Source organism: Staurois parvus, unplaced genomic scaffold, assembly GCF_062004578.1.
Source record: "Staurois parvus isolate SC_StPar_1 unplaced genomic scaffold, SC_StPar_1.0 ptg000832l, whole genome shotgun sequence".
Classification (NCBI taxonomy): Eukaryota; Metazoa; Chordata; class Amphibia; order Anura; family Ranidae; genus Staurois; species Staurois parvus.
Genome location: NW_028318628.1, coordinates 3700096 through 3722010, shown reverse-complemented (window position 1 = coordinate 3722010; position 21915 = coordinate 3700096). Strand labels below are relative to the sequence as shown.

The window sequence follows — 21915 nt, the reverse complement described above, 5'->3', positions numbered from 1 at the left end:
GAAGAACAATATTTGGAAAAACAAAAGTAAATATATTGAATTGGGTAGAAATGGAAAAGGGGTACAGACCAGAAAAGTTGTAGAAAAGATGACAGGGATAAGAATTATGAGAATAATTTAAGATATAGGAGAAAAAGAGTGAGCAAGAAGAAGAAAGAAAGTAAAATGAGTTAAAATCGTCTAAATTTCTTAACACCACATCCTTTCAAGTATCTCTAAGACCCTGTCCTCAGGAAACGTGAATGAAGATACTTGTGAATGAAATAAGCTATTGAAAAAGTGGATTAGGGTCAATGTGACACAATGATCTATTCAAGGTAAGTGTTAGAGAAACTCATAAGAGCAGTGGCAGTTACTAAACGGCAGTACTGTAAATATTAGGTGTATGAAATCATTTTTTTACGATTCGATATAAAGTAATATATATGAAATGCCTGTAGTTTTGTCAGAAATTAGCATGCCATTGTCATGGAGGCTACAGAGCATACAACATATCAACACAAAATATGCAAGAATCATACAAACTGGTGTATTAGAAACAAAGATAGAAGACAAAAACAAATTCTGAAGTATATATGAGGTGTGTTCCACAATAATATATGTAGAGGTTAGTGTGAATCCCATTCATTCTCCATGCAAAGACAAACAATAAAAATGTGTATCATTGAAATAATCTGTAGAAATAAAAATGAATGGCATATTTTTCTTTTTTTTCTGGAAAGCCAATTGTAAAAGTATTTTAGATGATACAAGAGGTACCTTGCTGTACTATTAACAACTAAACATGAGTTAAAAGAGCACCCCTAACTTTGCTTATTAGTGCTTATCTATCTTATTTAGCAGACTCAAAGATAATCATTTATTAGCCTCTAATAACAGAAAAAATGAGAATGACAAATTATGAGCAATGATGGACATTAAGCGATGAGGGACCATTACAAATGATGAACCATGTGGCAGAATAAGAAATGAAGTGTGATGAAAGTTCACCACATCTCTCTTTATCCATATTTATTTTTTTAAAAAGTCAACAATAGTAGGAGATACTCTGATATTCCTACTATTAAAACATTACTCACACAGTTCTTTTAACACGTGTTGCAATAGATTTGCAGCATTTCAAAATAACGTTTAAACGCTCTATGATAGGCTGCCTTTCTTTAAAAATCTATTTCTTACAGGAAACATTATTTTCCATTGCAAAACATTTTCTAGTGTCTATTATCATTCCTAAGCAGTGCATAAACATGAGATGATAGTTGCCCGATAATTGACTGTAATGGGTGACAATTTTATATCTTGCAAAGACCACTGGTTGATGGCTCCCATCAACTGAGCAGGTTTGAAGACCTGTCTCAATCACTATTTCTGTCCCCCATGAAATGTGGAACTGGCAGCACTCCTGTTCCCCCATACCTTCTAACACTGTCATAGGGTTGCTTGGCTAGGAATGTTGCTAAATTTACTACCCTGACTGGATATGTCTGATTACCCTCTAGTCCTCACATAGCCTCACGTTTACTTGTGAATGTTCCCTTGCCACTAAAATGCAAGCATCCACTTCTTGTCACCCATCACTACTCAAGCTCACTACCTTTAAAGTTCACACAGAATATGTCATACAATGGACAAAGTATCCTTGCTGTAGATCCCTCCACTGACAATGTCATCAGCTTTTTTAGGTAGGAAAAAAATATATTTAAAGGCTGAAATCCAGGTGAATAAAAAAACAGCAGTGTACTTCTTCACTGTCCAATCAGCAGGATGGAAGTTGTTTTATATTAAGTTAGCTACTGACTGTGCTGTCCGGTATTTAAGTATGGATCTCAAAACAAACAGCACAAACCTAAAAAATACTTTAGCGCAGTGGTCTCCAAACTGCGGCCTATGGGCCAAATGCGGCCATTTGCTTGCCTCTATCGGGGTACTATTCCTCCTACTGACAACAAGGAGGTACTAATTCTTACACTGGCACCGACAGTGGGGAAACATTTCTCTCATTGACACCAACAATGGGGCATTTTTCTTTACACTGACACCAATGATGGGGTACAATTCCCCACACTGATATAAACAATTAGGCACTATTCCTCCAGCTAATACCAATGATGGGGCACTATTCATCCCACTGTCACCAATGATGGGCACTATTCATCCCACTGTCACCAAGGATGGGTCACTATTCATCCCACTGACACAAATGATTGGGCACTATTCCTCCTACTGATACCAATGGTGGGACACTATTCCTCTCACTGGCACCAATGATGGGGCATTATTCCTCCCACTGATACCAATGATGGGGCACTATTCCTTCCACTGATACCAATGATAGGGCACTATTCCTCTCACTGACATCAATGATGGGGCACTATTCCTCCCACTGATACCAATAATGGGGCTCTATTCCTCCCACTGATACCAGTGATGGGGCATTACTCATCCCGCTAATACCAATAATGGGGTACTATTCCTCCCACTAATACCAGTTGAGGGGCACTAATCATCCAATTAATACCAATGACTGGACACTATTACTCCTTCCACTGACTACAAGCACTATGTCATTTTTTTTACTCCCACTTTCGCTGGGACATTTTCTAATCCCACTGACCACTCTGGCCCCCCTAAAGTCTGAAGGACAGTAAGCTGGCCCTTTGTTTAGAAAGTTTGGAGGCCCCTGCTATAGCAGATAAAACAGTTCACATATAAGTATACTGTGTATTTAGCTGTTTGTCAGGAGTTCAGCTTTAAATATACAAGGGAAAAACACAATGAATAGCCACTTGTGTATAACAGTAGCTTACAAGGGTAGTTTAGTTTGATATGTTTGTTAAATGATGGCTTTCAGCCTAACATGTCAGCAGATTAAATGAGGTTCTGTTTAACTCACTTGGGTTGAGTTACTAAGACAAATAGGCTATTCACTTTGCAAGGGAATTTACCTTAATTTAGTGAATGAGGTGAAGCTCTGCTGACTTCCATTATATATTATCATCCCTTTTTCTCCTGGCACATGATTGGGTATTCTCTGCAAAGTAAATATTCACCACATTCACTAAGCTAAGGGAAAAATCTCTTGCAAATTTAAAAGCTTATTTGCCTTTAGTAATCAGCTATATTGAGTATTTGAGTTTGTATACCTGTGTAATATTTAGGCTGTGCCAAAGACACTGACATAAATATTATTTTACTTTCTGATATTTTGTTTGTTATTAAGAATTACACTTACCACCGTTTAGTAACTCTGAGCCTATGGGAAAGAAATGAAAAGGGAAGAGGAGGATGGCAGCAAATATAATTTGTATATGTAGGGCACACAGATATATCAATACAAACATAGGTTCCTTCAATGTAACTTACATCATAGTAAATATCTGGAACAATTAGATTTTCTAGAAAATATTGTACATACACAACCCTTACCACTTGTATGTACGTCAGCCCATGACCAGGCTTTAACATATGAAAATACTTGGACATAGCCTGTTTGATATATTTATAGAAGCTATTGTATGAGGTATTCATAAATTATAAATATGAGGATTATATAAATGAAAGGCTGATCCTGAAGATCTTCTTTTTTAAATGCATAAATGGATGACATTTGTCTCTTAAATGTTTGCTGCCTTTGAGGGACAGGGTAAGAAGAAAAAAAAACAGACTTCCAGATATTACTCCACTGACCTCCGAGAAGGAAAAGTCACAAGATAGGTCAAGGAGGAAGACAGACATACAGACAGAGCCTGCCGCTGATTGGTGGCTGCATGCAAAGACTTACACAATGAGCCAAGACTCCGAACATCTGAGTGTCTGAGACGTATCAACATGCAATATGAGCAGAGAGAAAAGAAAGAGATATAGAAAGAAAAAAAAGAAAAGAACATTGGGAATAGGGAGGGAGATATATGGGGCAAGTCAGGGACAAAGTTACAGTTGGGAGAGAAAAAAAAAAAGGAAGTATAGCAAGAGAGAGATAGAGGACATGGAATGAGAGATGGGATGGAAGAGAGAGATGTTAACATTGCAGAACCCAGAACAACTAAATAAACGACAGTCTCCTCTCAGACTGGCCAGAGGAGTTATTAACCAAACTACTATCAGGCAAGATGGTTATGATCAGCCATCACACACATAACAAAACAATCATACAGAGGATACATGTTAACTTCTTTTTCTTACTTATGACTATCAATAAGATACATGTTTGGCTTTTAAGTCCTCATGCACATTGCAGCTAAAAAATGCCCATTTTACAGGTGTTTGACATTTTATTTTTATGCCTTTAAATGCCCCTCTATGTTAGCCTATGGGTTGATTTACTAAAGGCAAATAGGCTCTGTACTGCAAGTGCACTCCAAGTGCACTTAAAGTGCAGTTGCTCTAGATCTGAAGGGAACACTCAAGGAAAATAAAAAAAACAGCCTTTTTTCTTGCACATGATTGGATGAAAGAAATCAGCAGAGCTTCGCCACGTTTCGGAGCTTTCCCTTGGATCTAAAGCAACTGCACTTGCAGTGCATAGTATATTTACCTGTAGCAAATCAACCCCTATGTGTCCATGCACACATTGATGTTTGCAGACAATTAGAGACAGGAGCATTTAGGAGCAGAAATCTGAACACACCAAAATCACATTCAGGAGAGGAGTGTTTGGCCAGAAAAAATGCCTGACACATCTAAATATGTGTAAACATTCAGAAGCGCTGGGCAAATGCCAAGTGTGCATGAGGCCTAAATGTATAATTGATTCACACATTCATTTTATACAAAGTATTCTATTTTTTGTAAATACATTTTTACATTAACCTACAAAACTGTACCTGTTATTTTCCTAATGAATGTACAATAGTAGTGTTATATCTCTTGGACCTCCATCTACTGCTTATATCATGTTCAAGACACTAAAGCTGTCCATCAAATGATCCACACATAATTCCCTGTTCACCCAACTCGTCCATTCACTACTACATGTATAATGGGTAATTCACTGCAAAGGGAAATGACATGGAGGGACAGACGTCTTATATGGAAACTTTATTTGTTCATTTATGAAGTCTAGATTATAGTGGCACCTGTGTTCTGACACTGCAGTAGGAAGAGGGATAGAGCTGCAAAGTGTCTGGTCCAAGTTACCATATTCTATACAGCTTACAAATGGTACTGTATACAGAAAAAAAGTGTTTCCCAATCTTAATAAACAACATTGCAGACTGTCGTCCCCTAGTAAATACTGCATAGCATTTCACTTTTAATTGTAATTTTTTCCTTTAACTTAGCAGCCCTCCTGCCCATTCACAATGTCATCTCATTAATATGTTGTTGTACAAATGATGGACGAGGGAAACCTGTTAACTATATGGGTAATCTTCACTAATGCATTCCATATTTCTAATATAGTAATTTACTTCTTTACCGGATTTCTTCACAAAGTGCATGCAAACGACCCATATAGTCGACTTGTGTCCCCTATCTATCCCATGTACAAGATTATTAGTAAGGAAATATTGGGAACTGGTGTAAGGGCTGCTTAGCATTTTTTTAGAGACAAGTTACCAATAAAAGTAAAGTTTTAAAACGATTAGAGACAGACAAGTGGGTTGCACATCACATTTCTGCAGCAAAATTTAATATTTTCCCAGTGGTCCTTCAAGACTAAATGTATCTCTTTTAAAGTGTTGCTAAACCCAGGACCCTGTATTCACTATATCTGGTCTCCCACAGTACACACAACATGGAAATGCAATTCTTTTAGTAAATATAAACTGCTAAATACCTTCTCATCAGCAGTATATCAGTCTTGTGACTTCTATCAGTGTACAGCTGAGCACTGATTATAGCTTGTAGGAGTTTTCATTCTGCTCTGACTGTCCTATGAGGCTGCATGACACCCAACCCTTTGTCTGGATAGTGCTGATTGGCCCTGTGCTGATCACATGCACCCTCCCAAAGAAAAAAAAAATATATCTCGCCATACACATTAAACAGAGCATGTGCAAAGTGACTCCTGTAGCTCTGTACTATTAGCAGGTGGATTGGGGACAGTAGAAGAAGAGGAAGATCAGAGAAGACAGGATCAAACAAGCTTTTTACACAATGTATAATTTTAACCCCTTTGGTTCCACAGTGACTATAACAAGCATGCTTTACTGCATATACAGACTGATTTTACTGTTGTGGGTTTGATAACACTTTAAGTATTGACCAGTCATTAGTGGCATCTGCTGTAATAGATTTATTCGATTTTATTGATTTATTTAATACAGGTATTTATATAGCATCATTCATATATTCAGCAGTTTTACGTACTGTACATTCCCATTAGTCTCTGCAGTCAAGGAGATAATAATCTAAGGTCCCTATTTCCCATACATACATGCAGACACATACTAGAGCCAATCTGGACAGGAGCCAATTAATCTATCTGCATGTCTTTGGGGTGTGAGAAGAATCCGGAATACAAGAAGGAAACCCATGCAATCAAAGGGAGAATGTGCAAACTCCATGCAGTGTTCTGATTACAATTCAAACCAGGGGCCCCAGTGCTGGAAGAAAAGCTAACCACTAGGCCAGTGTGCTGTCCAGCCAAGATGGATAGTCTGAGGTGAATGCTTGGAGAACCAAAAGGAAGAACCACCTGTGGCCACCTTAGGCTTGCAACCTAGCAAGAGTGCTTCAGCATCTGTTGGCATGACCTGGCATTCCTCTAGAGGATTTGTCTTGGTGCTATGCTATGTTTGTTTGTGCTGCAGTTGTTCAGCCACTACTATCGGCAGGACCCAACTGGCATTTTGACAGCTTGGACTCACCATGTGTTCCAAGCATTACTGATAAATAAGCTGTACCATTATTGTTGACATTTTTAAATAGCATTTCCTCTGTATCATATCAGGAGGATTCTATTAGACATCAGTTAAAGTGATACTAAAAGCTCAGATTTTTTTTTTTAATAACAAATATGTTATACTTACCTGCTCTGTGTAATGGTTTTGCACATAGCAGCCTGGATCCTCCTGTTCTCGGGTCACCCGCCGGTGCTCCTGGCTCCTCCACCCAGCTGACTGCCCCCAGAGCAGGCTGCTTAATCTGGGGGCACCCATGCGTGTTCGCTCCAGAGCCACCTCTGTGTATCCATAAGACACGGAGAGGGCCTCCAGAGCAAGCTGCTCCCAAACACCAATTCCTCTATGTGCATATCAGGAGGATTCTCTTTGATCTGCACATGACACGCTAAAGGTTTAGATTTCTTTTTAATAACAAACATGTTATACTTACCAGCTCCGTGCAATGGTTTTATACAGAGCAGCCGCGATCCTCATCTTTTCGGGTCCCCCACCAGCACTCCTGACTCCTCCGCCCAGCTGTCTGCCCCCAGAGCAGGCTGCTTAATCTGGGGGCACCCATGCGTGCTCGCTCCAGAGCCACCTCTGTGTATCCATAAGACATGGAGAGTGTGGTTCGGCTCCGCCCCTGCTCACTGGCTGTGATTGACAGCAGCGAGAGCCGATGGCTGAGGCAGTGTGATGCTTTCAACAACGTTCTTCTGGAAATCCTTGGGTCCTGCCATTCCTGTGGATGTTAACCTGACATGTATTACCTTCCTAAACATTGCTGCTGACCAAGTACACCCCTTCATGGAAATGGTATGCCCTGATGGCAGTCGCCTCTTTCTGCAGAATAATGCATCCTGCCACACTGCAAAAAATGGTTAAAGGATGGTTTGAGGAAAACAACGAGTTTGAAGTGTTCACTTGGCCTTACAATTCTTTAGATCACTTTTAGTTACTGAATGCAAGGTGTTTAAGCTGAACACTGTCAGATTTTTACCATCCCCATTGTAGAGCTTTCCTGTCATTGTGATGGGTGTCACCAGGATGGTATGTGATAGAAAATCTCAACAAAGACAAAAATGGTAAAAAAAAAAAAATACTTGATTATGCAAAACTAAAAAGAAAGTTTTGTTGGAGATAAGTGTATCCTATTACAATTTCAATGGGGCAGATGGATCATTTATCAGAACATATTTTTTAGTTAATTAAAAAATTCCTTTATTAAAGAAAGGTAAATATCCATGGAAACTGCCATTGTCTGACTTACAAGCTGTGTATTAGTACTAAGGTCATTAACTTACTCACACTGATGCTGAATAGGTATTTTACTTTCTTAGAATTGGAAGATGCAGGTTGTGTGTCAGTCAGACAATAGCATAAAGCTATTTAGTTGTTGACAGATTCTGTTTTATGGGTCACTGAACACAGTTCAAGAGCCCAAATGTGGGTGTCTGAGTGGCATGAAAGTGTTACTAAACTCACAACAGTAAAATCAGTCTGTATATGCAGTAAAGCATGTTTGTTATACTCACTGTGGAACCTAAGGTATTAATCCTCTGCATTGTGTAAAAAGAATGCTTGATCCTGACATCTCTGATCCTCCCCTTCTTCTACTGTCCCCATCCATCTGCTGTTGGAGCCTTGGGGGCAAACTGCACTTTCTCAGTTTGGTGTGTATTGCTAGAGAGTTTTTTTTTTGGAGAGTGTATGTGACCAGCACAGAACCAATCAGAACTGTCCAGAGGGCCAGGGGTTATGCAGCCTCATAGGCCAATCAGGGGAGAATGAAAACTCCTCCTACAAGCTTTAACTAGTGCTCTGATGGACACTGATAGAAGTCACAAGACTGCTCTAACTGCTGTTGAGAAAATGTACAGTATTTAGCAGTTTATATTTACTAAAATAATTGCATTTCCATGTTGTGTGTACTGTGGGAGACCAGATATAGCAAATGAAGGGTCTGGGTTTAGTAACACTTTAACTTATTACAATATGACAAACACCAAGAGCCGTCACAAGTTACATCCATTTAATAATGTAAATGTTACAAAATAGTAACATTTTGAACATTTTGTTACTTGTACTAATCCCTTATCAATAGTTTCAGTCATGCATTTGTTCTTTTTCTAAGCCAACAAAAAGGATTAGTATTAGCATGTCCACACTGATGATCTGCCAACATTTGTCTGCAGGCACTGGATTAGGTCTACGCTGTGCACTCTGTGAGGTCCAAGGAAATGAGAGCGAAGCACAATGCCCAGTCTATTTTTGGATCTCACCTCATTGCTATATTTTCCAGGTAAATAAAAAATAGAAAAATGTTTGAAATTAAAGTACTGGTTTAATTCCTAATATACAGGCAGACAGGTGTGGCATTTGCTGCTGGATCACTATGAAAACTTGTGCATTGATTCTGGTTAAATACTTGGCTATGTAAGACGGAAACTGTGCCCAGCTGAACAGAATCTAATCTGCACTATGTTATGACTCTGGCATGGCTTCTATAATACATTACTTTAAAATGAGTACTGAAAACATTTATTTATCCTACTAAATGACACAGTAAGAAGGGGGGGGGGGTTGAAGGAGCTGCAGATTTTGTAAAGTTTAAGCTGACATTTACTAAATATTTACTGCAGGTGAATCTTCCTGGAGCATGTGTTTAGAACAATTATTCATTTACCACCAGAGAATGTTTGGTGAAAGTCGCCGCTTTATAAATAAAATCCCAAGTGTGATAGCTTGACTCCTGTCAAAATTATATAGCATACAGAAAGATTTCCCAACGTTCAGATCCTGCACATTTAGTCATTGCTCATAAAACTTTTCAGCGTCTAAAACCCCTAAATTAACCCCACTGTTTTTCAGGCAATACAACTTGGAAATGCTATTCTCAACTATCAGCATAAACTCAGGTTTGCCTGAGCTTTTAGAGTACTTTATTGCAACTACTAATGCATAGTAAGCATTTAATATACAACATAATCTGACTCAAATTCATAATGCAAAAGGCAGGTCAGGTAGCAATTTTACCTACAAATATGAATTTGTTATATTTATCTGCATTCTTACAAGTCAGACACCAACACTATTGGTTTTAGACTGGCCCATCCTCCTGGACTCCTGCAGGTCCTATAAATACTATGGGACTGATTTACAAAAGCTGAAGAGTGCAATATCTGGTGCAGGAACCAATCAGCATCCTTTTTTTTGTCAAAACGTAAAGTGTTACTAAGCCCAGGACCCTGCATTCACTATATCTGGTCTTCCACAGTACACAGAACATGGAAATGCACTTATTTTAGTAAATATAAACTAATACCTTTTCTCATCAGCAGTATATAGCAGTCTTGTCACTACTATCAGTGTCTGGCTGCTCACTGGTTAATCTTGTAGGAGGAATTTTCAGTCTCCTCTGACTGTCCTCTGAGGCTGCATGCGCCCTGACACTGTCTGGAGAGTGCTGATTGGCCCTGTTCTGATTACATGCACCCTCCAAAAAAAACAACTCTTTAGCAGTACACACCAAACTGAGCATGTACAAAGTCTCTCCTAAAGTTCTGTACTATCAGGAGATGGATTGAGGACTGTGGAAGAAGAAGAGGATTGTAGAAGTCAGGATCAAACAACCTTTATACATAATGTGGAGGAATAACCCCTTAGCAGGGGCAGACTGACAACTCATGGGGCCCCCGGGCAATAGGGGATCATGGGGCCCCTGTGTCCTTGCCCAAACTCAAAAAAGCCTATGAAAAAGGTACCAGGGGCATCTCATGGGGCCCCCTACTGACCCCGGGCCCTCGGGCAGTGCCCGAGTTTCCAAATGGTCAGTCCGTCCCTGCCCCTTAGGTTCCACAGTGAGTATAACCAGCATGCTTTACTTCATATACAGACTGATTTTATTGTTGTGGGTTTAGTAACACTTTAACTGAACAAGCTGGAGTTAGAAGCTGATTGGCTACCATGCACAGCTGCACCAGATTTTGCACTCTCCAGTTTTAGTAAATCAACCCCTCAGTGTACTAAAAACTTTGCAATATGTTTCATCCCAAATTACAATTTTCTCCCTGTTTGGGTTGCAAGAGAAAATATAGTAAGGTATGGTGAAAACATGCCAACAATAAAGGGAATGGAAACAACTTTGAGACCAAAAGGTAAAAAAGCAGAGATCTTTTTGTATCTTTCCACAATAGATATGGATATGGTGCTGAATACAGCTGCATGTTAAACTTGCCATCCTCTATACCAATATGGCATACTAATTAGCTTCATGTATTAAATTTGTGCATCTGGTAGATAGCATGACTCATCATTATAAACTATCCTTTATTGTATAAAACTAATTTACACAGATTAGCTTTACAAATGGATGGAAGATGCAGAAATAGAGCTCAGCATATTATACTTTGCATAGAGTGTAGCACACCATGCAGTGCCTTTTAGCTTCTGCAGCTGGCCCCTAAACTTTAAAATAATTCAATCAGTTTAAAGGACAGCTATCACATTTTTTTATCTAGAAGAGAGAATACCTATACATGCAATTCCAAGGCAATGGGCCTGGAGAAAAAGTATTACAGTGGTGGATGTTTTGTTGGCTTTGAAGCTTCTAACTGACCCTGTTGCTTTCCCTTACATTATGCAAATGGAAACCTCATGGTAAAGTGAACTGCCAACATCATCTCTGTATGTGTGCTTCCTTGGTTTCTCCATAAGCAGGAAAGTACTTTTCTAGCAACACTGATTCTTTCCATGTGGGCAGAGATATTCTGGTATTTTATGTTTATAGCCTGTCCTACCATCCATAGTGTCAATGTAACTATACATTGCTTAGTGTGTTGCATGTAGTCAACAGTGGACAGTTGTTTTGCAGTTTAAATGTCTATTGAACTGCAGACAAGAGGGCACTATGCTCCACATATGGTGGAATTGTCCTGCTGTTAAAAGATTTTGGATTTGAATATTTAACTTCATTTATTCAGTAACAGGAATTAATATTCATAGATCACCGGAAGTAGCCTTATTTCATTTGTTGTCCACTGATATTCCAAAGAAATCAGTTAAATTAATTATTTATCTTTTGTTGACGGCACAAATTACTATAGCTAGATGTTGGAGACAGTCAACAATTCCGCTAGACTTGGTCAAATAGAAACCTAATTGGATTATGATTAATGATAAACTTACTAGTATCGTTAACAATGATACTTCTAAATTTGAGTATACATGGGAACCATGGATTAGGTATATCTCTATTATTTAATGAACCTATAGCTGGCCCTCTTTTCTTTCTTTCCTCTTTCCTTCTTTCTTCTCTCCTTTTTTTTCCTTTTTTTCTCCAGTCTATTCTTTCTCCTCTTCTTCGACTCTTTTTGTTTATTTTTTTCGGTCTCCTTATTTTTGTTAGTTGGTTATATGATACAGCTCATACCTACTGACCGATGAAATATTTGCTACCCTATTGGGGTTGTTTTTATTGTTTACAACATCATTGGTTGATGTATTCTTGTGCCTATATATGTGCCTATATATTCCTATATGTGTCTATATATTCCATGAATCTGATTGTTTGCCACAACTCACCATGTAGGTGGGCTATGTTTTCTATTTTTCTGTATACTACTTTTTACAGATTTTCAATAAAAATATTGAAATATAAATGTCTATTGACACAAACACACTTACATGCTAGATAAAAATGTTCAGAAACTGAATGGGACATTAAAAGGCAAGCCCAAAAAGTGTGTTTCCTGACTGTGTACAAATGGTGTATTCAGTAATCATAAAGGGCTCATGAGCTCTCTGACCTGTATGTATAGTTATATTCATTTTTCTTCTTTAAACTCAACCTGTGTATGTTATGAATTCCTAAATTTAACGTGCAATAAAACTGTAACACCTCAAAATAGGCACTAAATAAAGATTAGCTCTGTACCAAGACAAGCAACGTCCCATATCTCTTCCTTTCATTCTAGGGGTGTGCTGAAACCACTGGAGGCCCTCCCAAGCTAAAAGAAGAAAATGTCTTTAGCAAAACTGTTTACTTGCCCCCAGAATGAGCGGATGAAAGATTTGGCCTTCCTTTCTCTTTGGTAGTTTGTAGTAGGGGGCATAGGCTGGGGTTACCAGAAGTAAGACCATGCTTAGACATCAAAAGTAACAGCAACATTGGATTAATGCCCACAATCCGTTTTATTTAAAAAATTGCTTGAACATAGTGGTAAGTACTGCCAACAACAATTTTCTGGGGGAATATAGAGCTAAATACACCCCATTTACATCTAAAACCTCTGAGCTCTAACTCTGTACTAAACGAATCAGACAACTGCACATAATGTTCTCTTGCAAACCTTTTTGACACAGACTTGTCCAACCCTCCATATCTAATGGTTCTGGATAATCATATATGGGATCTGATGTTACATGGATATAAAAATGTGACATTATGTGCTATGTGTACACCATGCCTGACAAACTGACACAAGTATTTCTGAAAGCTTGCTACTTAAATCAAGACGACTGATAAAGACTATCCCTTAAATTACATTTGTCTTGCTTCTATCAACAGCATTTTCATTTAACATTAAAATATATTTCACATAAGTGACTGCATGTCATCAGAGGCCTCCTGTTACACATAAATACTTGTGACACTTCTAGACTAGTATTGTGACACATATCACTGGCTACAAATATTTTTTGACACTGGGTTTGATTAACAATTCTAGCCTAGGTTCAAACCTCAAACTTACAGTTTTAAAGCTGAACTTTACTCTCTAAGTCAACATTAACTATTTTTAACCACATGCCGCCCAGCCACTATAGAAATAGGTGGAACGGCTGGGCAAAACCACGTATTAAAACGTGTTTTCAGAACAGGTAGGGGGCGTGCGTGAGGCGCGCCACCGCCCTACCTGTCCCGCCGATCACGGCCACGGATGTCAGTCGCTGGGTCACAGCCGGTCGTTACCGGCTGTGTCCCGGCGATTAGCAGCAATCACTGACAGAGAGTACAGCTGCAGTAGCTGTGCTTTCTGTCAGTTCCCTGACAGCTCCTGACATGTTGAGCCGGAGAGAAGAGTTTATCTCTCCCGATCAGCTTGTTTTCATTGAATAATAAAGTTAACCCTTTCCTCCCCAGTGCCATTAGTACAGTGTCAGTGTTTTTTTTTTTTTGCACTGATCACTGTATTGGTGTCACTGGGGATGTCAGTGACCCCAAGTCAGTTCCCCCCCAGTGTCAGAATGTCTGCCGCAGTCCCGCCCTAAGTCGCTGATCGCCGCCATAAGTCACTGATCGCCGCCATTATTAGTATAAAAAAAAATTCAAAATCCCAGTATCTTTCCCGCCATTTGTAAACGCTATAACTTTCACGTAAACCAATTAATTTACACGTATTGGGGGTTTTTATTAGCAAAGACATGTCGCAGAATGCATTTTGGCAGAAATTTATGACTAAATTAGATTTTTAAATTTTTTTTACTGGACATGTTTTATAACAAAAAGTCCAAAATATTGTTTTTTTCCCTCAAAATTGTCAGCCTTTTTTTTTACAGCGCAAAAAATAAAAAACGCACAGGCGATCAAATACCACCAAAAGAAAGCTAAATTTGTGGGAAAAAAAGGAAGTAAATTTCATTTATGTACCGTATTGCATGACCGCGCAATTGTCCGTTAAACTAGCGCAGCGCTGTATAGCAAAAAAATTCCGTAAATTGTAGTATCTATACCATAGTTTGTAGACGTTATAACTTTCACACAAAGCAATCAGTATACACTTATTGGGATTTTTTTTCCAAAAACATAAACAGCAGAATACATTTTGGCCTAAATTTATAACTAACTTTGAGTTTACTATATATTTTTTATAGCTGAAAGTAAAAAATATAATTTTTCTTTTTTTGTTTATAGTGTGAAAAATAAAAAGCGCACAGGTGATCAAATACCACCGAAAGAAAGCTCTATTTGTGTGAAAAAAAGGACGTAAATTTCGTTTGGGTGCAGCATTGCATGACCGCGCAATTATCAGTTAAATTAGTACAGCGCCGAGTATCAAAAAGAGGCCTGGTCACTAAGGGGGGTAAATCCTCAGGAGGGTAAGTGGGTGGTTAATCGTTTTTCTCCTGCTTTTATTTGTAAACAGATAGGAAGTTATATTATGTTTACTTGGTTTAACCTTTTATTTTTTTTTTTAAATTTCTTCAGTTGCTTCTTGGTTTCTGGTCTACCCAAAATGATATTATACATCCCATGAATTTTCATGGGCATTTTTTTTTCTTTCATCTGGAGGGGAGGAGGAACTTTCTCAGCTAAACACACCCTCATGCCTTCATGCCTGACCTAAGGGTAGATCAATCCCAGGAAGTAAATACAACATGAATCATATGCCCTTACTCAAGATGACCATGGCTAGAAATGCTAGAGGGGTGTTTTTCAAAGTGATTTCTCAACAAAATAAAGCATGGAGACATGGATGAATGAGTAAGTTTGCTCTGAATATTAAAAAATAAATTAAACAGCACTTTAATCCAGCTACTGCTGTTTGCTAGAACCTTCAAATACAATTTCCCTAAAAGTAGAAATAGTAACATTTATCTGAACACATTTATATTAGTAGCTAAGGGAGAATCATGAATGGTCCATCTAAGTAAAGCTGCTTTGATGCATATTATCCTTGCCCTTGGCTTTCATAAGAAGGAAAATTCATATCAAACACAAATCAACCTATGTTAGGTAGAGCTAATTTGGGGAAGGTGTTGCATGGGCAAGGTTTTCTAACCTGGCTATTAGCTATTCCCTTTCATGAACTTTGGCAGGTGATATTTGTAGGTGTCTTATACACCTCATATTGTGGTCTGATGAAAGTGGCTGGATAATTGTCACCTTTAGCTTCTTGAATGCCATTTTCTTTTATGTTTGTGCAATGTATACAAAGGAAGTTCTTTTTGATTCAGTGAAACCTGTACTTAGAGAAAAACATGGACTGCCATTCCTGATTATCTTCTGAAACTATCATTTTCCTGGCTGTCTCTGGCCTCAATACTTTCAGACTCACAATCCTAAACAAACAACAGAAAGTAACTTCTGATCTACATTCTTGTTCTGGGGCAGTGACTCAAAAATATTAAAGCTCTCAGATTAGCACAAAAGCCAGACAACTGGTGTTTTCAAAAGGAGAGGTTAGCAATATGTCTATGGTAGAGGTTTGCTTTTGTACATTCTTTATTTATTGGCTAGGTAAGAGAGTAAGTTTCCTTTCCAAGAGTGGAAAAGAACTGCTAACTGTCCTTAATACTCCTAAGAATTATCCATTTTGCCTCTATCTTTATCAGGAAGATGACAGCAAATTATTGAAATTAGACCCGTGGTTTCATAATTCAATACATATGTGAATATCACATACAGTATGTTATAGTTCACTAAAACGTACTACACTCACCGACCTCTTTATTAGGTACACCTGTTCAATTGCTTGGTAATACAAATTGCTAATCAGTCAATCACATGCTAGCAACATTTAGGCATGTAGACGAAGTAAAGACGACATGCTGAAGTTCAAACCGAGCATCAAAATGGGGAAGAAAGGAGTTTAAAGAACGTGGCATGGCATAGTTGTTGGTGCCAGACAAGCTGGTCTGAGTATTTCAAAAACGTCTGATCTAAACTTTTGACACACGACCATCTCTAGAGAATCTACAGAGAATGGTGTGAAAAAGAGAAAATATCTAGTGAGCGGCAGTTGTGTGGAAGAAAATGCCTTGTTGATGTTGGAGGTCAGAGGATAATGGGCAGACTGGTTGCTACCACATTCAGATGGTAGGGTCAGAATTTGGCATAAACATGAAAGCATGGTTCCATCCTACCTTGTATCAACGGTTCAGGATGGTGGTGTAATTGTGTGGGGGATATTTTCTTGGCACTAGCAAGGTGTACCTAATAAAATGGCCGGTGAATGTATATAGTGTCCAGCATTATGACTGAATATACTGGATATATGAAAAATCTTGTTACACCAACCCATCTTTGAAGTATGTAGACTTATTTGGCAGTTATTTTTCCCATAAAGTGGCATACTCAATAGATCCTGAAGATTGAACTATGCTTAGTGAACTAAAAAATAATAATTCATTGATATTTACTGGTCTTATTTATTACTATATTTAAACATGAACATTGTTTTCTGACTAGACCTTGGAGGACAAATATTCTGCTCTTGTCTAGGCTACATGTAAATATTGTGTACTATAGCTGGTTTCCAGAAACAGTCCACTTTCTTTTCTTACTTTTTTCCTTTGTAATAGCCCATTTTACAACTTCTTTGTTTACTCATTCTCACTAGCTTCTCTCTTTTCCACATGGTAGCACTGAAATTCTGCTTATTCAAACCACCAGAGAAGAAGTACCACATGCTATTTGATCTTTAAAAAGCCTTACCCAACTATTTGATGTACATGGGCGAAGCACAGGTTTACTTAAGTGCCCACAATACAATTACTCTACCTGTGCGCTTTTGCCACCATTTTAGATAGGAGAACATCAAAATTGTATAAAATTGCTCTTTCTGGGTACTATAAAAATTATCTTAATTGGACGACATTCTGGCAAGCACACCCAGCATTTGGAATCATACTCTAAGCAGGTATTAGAAGCTGGCATTTATTAGCACCTAGGATGTGCAGCACGATTAATGTTGCACAGGCTCAGATTTCATTCTGGCTATATATCCAAAATATATTGACTTTGTTCTTACAGTAACCACTCTCTAAGACAATATAAATACGATTTCTACTTTCTGTGAAATGCTGGCCCATTTCTCTTAAAATATGTATTATTAAATGTCGCCATCTATTGTAAGATTGTAAGATCCTAGATTGTAAGCTCGAAAGAGCAGGGCCCCTGAATCCCTCGTGTTGTTTTGTTACTGTATTGTCTCATGTACTGTCCCCCACTATAATGTACAGCTCTGAGCAAACCTTTTAGCGCTATATAAATACTGTATAATAATAATAATAATAATAATAATAATGCAGTGCATTTTAAAAACAGTTTTGACATGTTTTATGCATTTTTTGTTTTTAGTTTGGAGAGGAAGTGTGCATTTTGTGAGTGCCAGTATTTTATATATTGTCTTATTAATCCTTATGGAAGACACTACATAGATGGGAACAGTACTATTGAAAATAATTGTACACAACATTCAAGGCAAGTTAGGTGCACTTTATGTTGGGGATTTCATGGCTGCAGAAATGTTGCTTTCAGTAGGTTTGAGAACACAAAATCTGTTGTAAAAGAAAAAAAAAAAGAATGCTTACTCTGCACCAACGGCTCTGAAGTCGTTTTGTTTAAACTTTATGAAGCTGATTACTAATAGTTTTTAGAAGGAATACAGCAGCTGGGAAATAATAGGGAAGAAGTGACGGGGTGTTCCACATCCTTGCTAAAAGTACTAAAACAGCACAGTAAACATTTATGATTTAGGGTTCACGTACACTGCAGCTGATAAACTGACGTTCAGGAGTTTTTCTGCATTTTTTTCAGCAGCCCCTGAACTCTCCCTAATGTTTTCCTATGTATCCATGTACACAGTTGTTTACAGTCGTTTACAGGCAGTTGAGTTTACAGTCATTTTTTTGAACGTACCAAACTTGTCTTCAGGAGTAGATTTTATCAGCGTTTCAAACGCCAAATGCCTGTAAATGTTTATAAATGCGTGTAAATGTGGCTAACTGCATTTATAAGCATTTGCGTTTAGAAGCGTTTTTTAACTGTTCCATATCCAGATGCTGTCCAGAGCCGATTTTCATCATCAGAAATGCATGCAAAGCATTTTCCATGTATTCAAATGGACCTAGCTAACCAGCGCAATCAGTTCCAGGTTTTGCGTGAAGGAAAAAATGGTAGAACGTGCTGCATTATGCTCATGACGGGATCCATAATGAATACAAACAGAAAAGACAGGTAATCTCAACACATACTGCTCTCTCTGCTTCTGGTCATTCTATTTCTCTTAAAATGTCTGAAGAAGTTAATTTTTTTACTGTTTTTCAGTGCATTCTGCGCATTTTGGAAGGTCATCTGAGGTTATCTTTAAATAACGCTTCTAAACACAAACTCTCATAAGCGCATTATGAAAACGCGGCTAATAAGATGTTTTTTAAACTACGTTTTCCAGCAGTCAGTTTCCATCGCACAGAAGAGTTTTCTAAACGTCCCGTGTACATGGAGCCTTAGAATTGCAAGACCTAGGTCTACTACTACGGGTATGTTGAATGCTATAATGAGCATTATTACATGTGACCACATGACACATTGTAGATCTGTTTTATTCTGAGTTCTTCTCTCCCTTATATCATTAAATCAGAACTTAACTGTACCTGAGCACCAGGAACTAAAAACACTATTTAATTCATTTTTAATATTCAAGGCAAACTCACCCATCGGTCCATGTATCCATGATTTATTTTCTTGAGAAATCACTATGAGAAACAGCATTTCTAGCCATGGTAATCTTGAGTAACTGCAGATAATTCATGTAGCATTTACTTACAGTAATCCATCTATCCTTAGCTCAGGCATGCAGGCAGAATGGTCATTTCCCCCCCCTCCTCAAGATGAAAGCAAAAATAAAAAAATATCTGCTATGAAAATTCCTGTAATGTATGACATCATTTTGGCATAGGTCAAAAACCAGGAGCAAAAAATGTAAAAAAAAAAAAAACCCAAGGAAGTATAAGTTACCTTCTTACCTATTTACTAAGGCTAAGAGCAAGCAGATTAAAAATATTTACTGTTGAGAGAGTAAAATTCTGCTTTAACATCAGGGTAGAATTTGCCATAAAGGCACAACAGGCCTGTACTTTCCTTGTATAGTTATTGAGGCCGGTTTACTAAAGAAGTTGAAAAACTTTGAACAAAAAATTGTGTGAACATTCACTTCAATACAAAAAGAGAAAAACACTGTAAGAGGGCAAAATGTCTGCCACATCCCTAAAAATCCCAAAATGGCCATATCCTTTTTGGATACTATGAGAAATTCTATGACACATTCAATACATGGCTATGTCATAGTTAGGCATGTTGGCAGTTATGCATGCTGTTTTATAAACTCATTGTCATTAGAACCAAGGGTTGTGAATATCTATGTGCAACATGATCAATTTTTAACTTTTTGTATTAATAACATTTGTGAATATTTGTATACATCTGTACAAATTTTTGGATTTTTGCTGCCTTTAAAGTCCCAATGGGGATATAAAACATAGTCTGAATATTCACTTCAATGATTCAATTATGTGCGGATGAAATTAGTAAACAGAGATATGCTTTTTGATTGATTGGATAATTGAAGTGAACGTTCACACAATTTATCGTGTGATCGTTCTCAATCTCTTTATTAAATCAGCCTTACTGACTACAAATTTTTTTCCCATCGTCAGTCACAATCTTCCATTACAGGTTAGGAACAATAAGTCAAGAAAATGCTTTTTGTAAAAGATGTGATCTTATCAAAGGGTAGTTGCTTTGCTTGGGGCACCAAAGATGATGTGCCTATAGATGGAAGTGATGGAAATCCATCCCTGATTATCATGCTTTTCAATCCTGAGATATCATGTATCATTAACAGGGCTAATAGGCCACGAATAAAATCTTTACTAAAGATAATAATAAACTATAAGTAATATTATGAATAAAAGATCGGAACAAGTCAGATAATTAGAACAGGATCAAAAGTTCTCCAAATGCCTTTGAAAGATAAATTGCTAACCTCCTATCAGATAAAAGTCTGTGCAGCGGGATGTCAGTGCTCAGCTCTCAGTTACATTGTCGGAAGCGTTGCACGCCTCCCACACAGAGAAATTAGCAATGAGTCTGTTCCACGTCACCTGACAGGCTTTCCAGACGCTGGAGTACAGAACCAAATTAAGCACATTCTGTTTCTTAATCATTTGAAAAGATACATGTCTTGTTACTTCTCAATGACTGGCAAAACAAATCACCAGTATACAGTATATATCCAAAATGTTAGAAATAGAAAACTGATTGCTAATTAATCACATTAATATCACACCACTGTAAAAAAAAAAAACCTGAAAACTGTTTACATACAGCCAACCCTTACTCTTACAATGACTCAGAAAGGAAGGAGAGGAGGTAGGATCAGTACAGGTAATTGTGCAGTTTGATGATACAAATGTACAGAGATCCTGTAGTTGGATTTGGAACAGCTATTACAACATATTCACCAAATGTTAAAAGAGACCACACGGTGAACATACTGAAGCAAAGAGTCTGCATACCCTAACCAACTAGAAAAAAAGTGAATTTGATCACATGCCTTCAGATTTTCCTACAACTGCCCTGTATCATGAAAAATCTAAAAAAAATGTTTAGAGAACCTGTCTTCTTGTGCAGAGTAGAGTCGGCCATTTAATCAGCCATGGGCTTCATACCGCTGCAATGTCGTAAGTTCAATGAGAGGTGATGGGTTGTGGAATGGTATAAAATATTGCCTTTGAGGTCAGCCTGGGTTATTGGTGCTTATGGGACATTAGGGTCACTGTCATTTAGTAATTTAGTAGTCAGTCAATCAATAAAAGGGAACTCAACTTACAAGTGAGATGAAGTTATTGGCTTGTGTGCACCTCCCTTACACATTTTCTAAATATATTTGTTTAAGCCCCCCATGACTGGCCATTCTAACAAAGCATCCAGTCAGGCACCCTATATAATAGAATGTAAAAAAATGTCTTTCTTCTAAATATAAGGTGCATGTACAATGCCAATGATTGTGCTGAGTATGACCCCCCCCAGGTTTTTTTTATACGTTTTTGTATTTTTTTCTTTGTAAAATAAAAAATAAAAACAGTGCTTATTGAATACCAACATAAAAACTGCCAAACAATATGATCCAAAATTAGTTTGGGTACAGTTGTTGCATAGCCAAGTATCTGTCCATCAAACTATTGCAGCATTGCAAACTGAAAAAATGGCCTGGTAATGAAGGGATACATACAAGCTGCTTGAAGTCTTCTATCAATCACAGCTGACTATAATTAGCAATTAGTTTTATATTTCTAACATTTTGGA

General features: G+C 37.8%; 1 protein-coding gene across 3 annotated transcripts in view; it reads right to left on the bottom strand.

Annotated features, from left to right (window-relative positions):
• SHANK3 (SH3 and multiple ankyrin repeat domains 3) overlaps window positions 1–21915 on the bottom strand; it is a 464876-nt gene that overhangs the window by 8454 nt on the left and 434507 nt on the right. Inside the window, exon 22 of one of the 3 annotated variants that reach the window (XM_089655308.1) lies at window positions 3688–3813. The exons of 1 other annotated variant lie outside the window; for it this stretch is intronic. In XM_089655308.1, the coding sequence (XP_089511434.1) occupies window positions 3688–3813 (126 nt within the window). The remainder of the gene's footprint in view (window positions 1–3687; window positions 3814–21915) is intronic. One more of the 3 variants, XM_089655310.1, reaches the window with a different exon arrangement.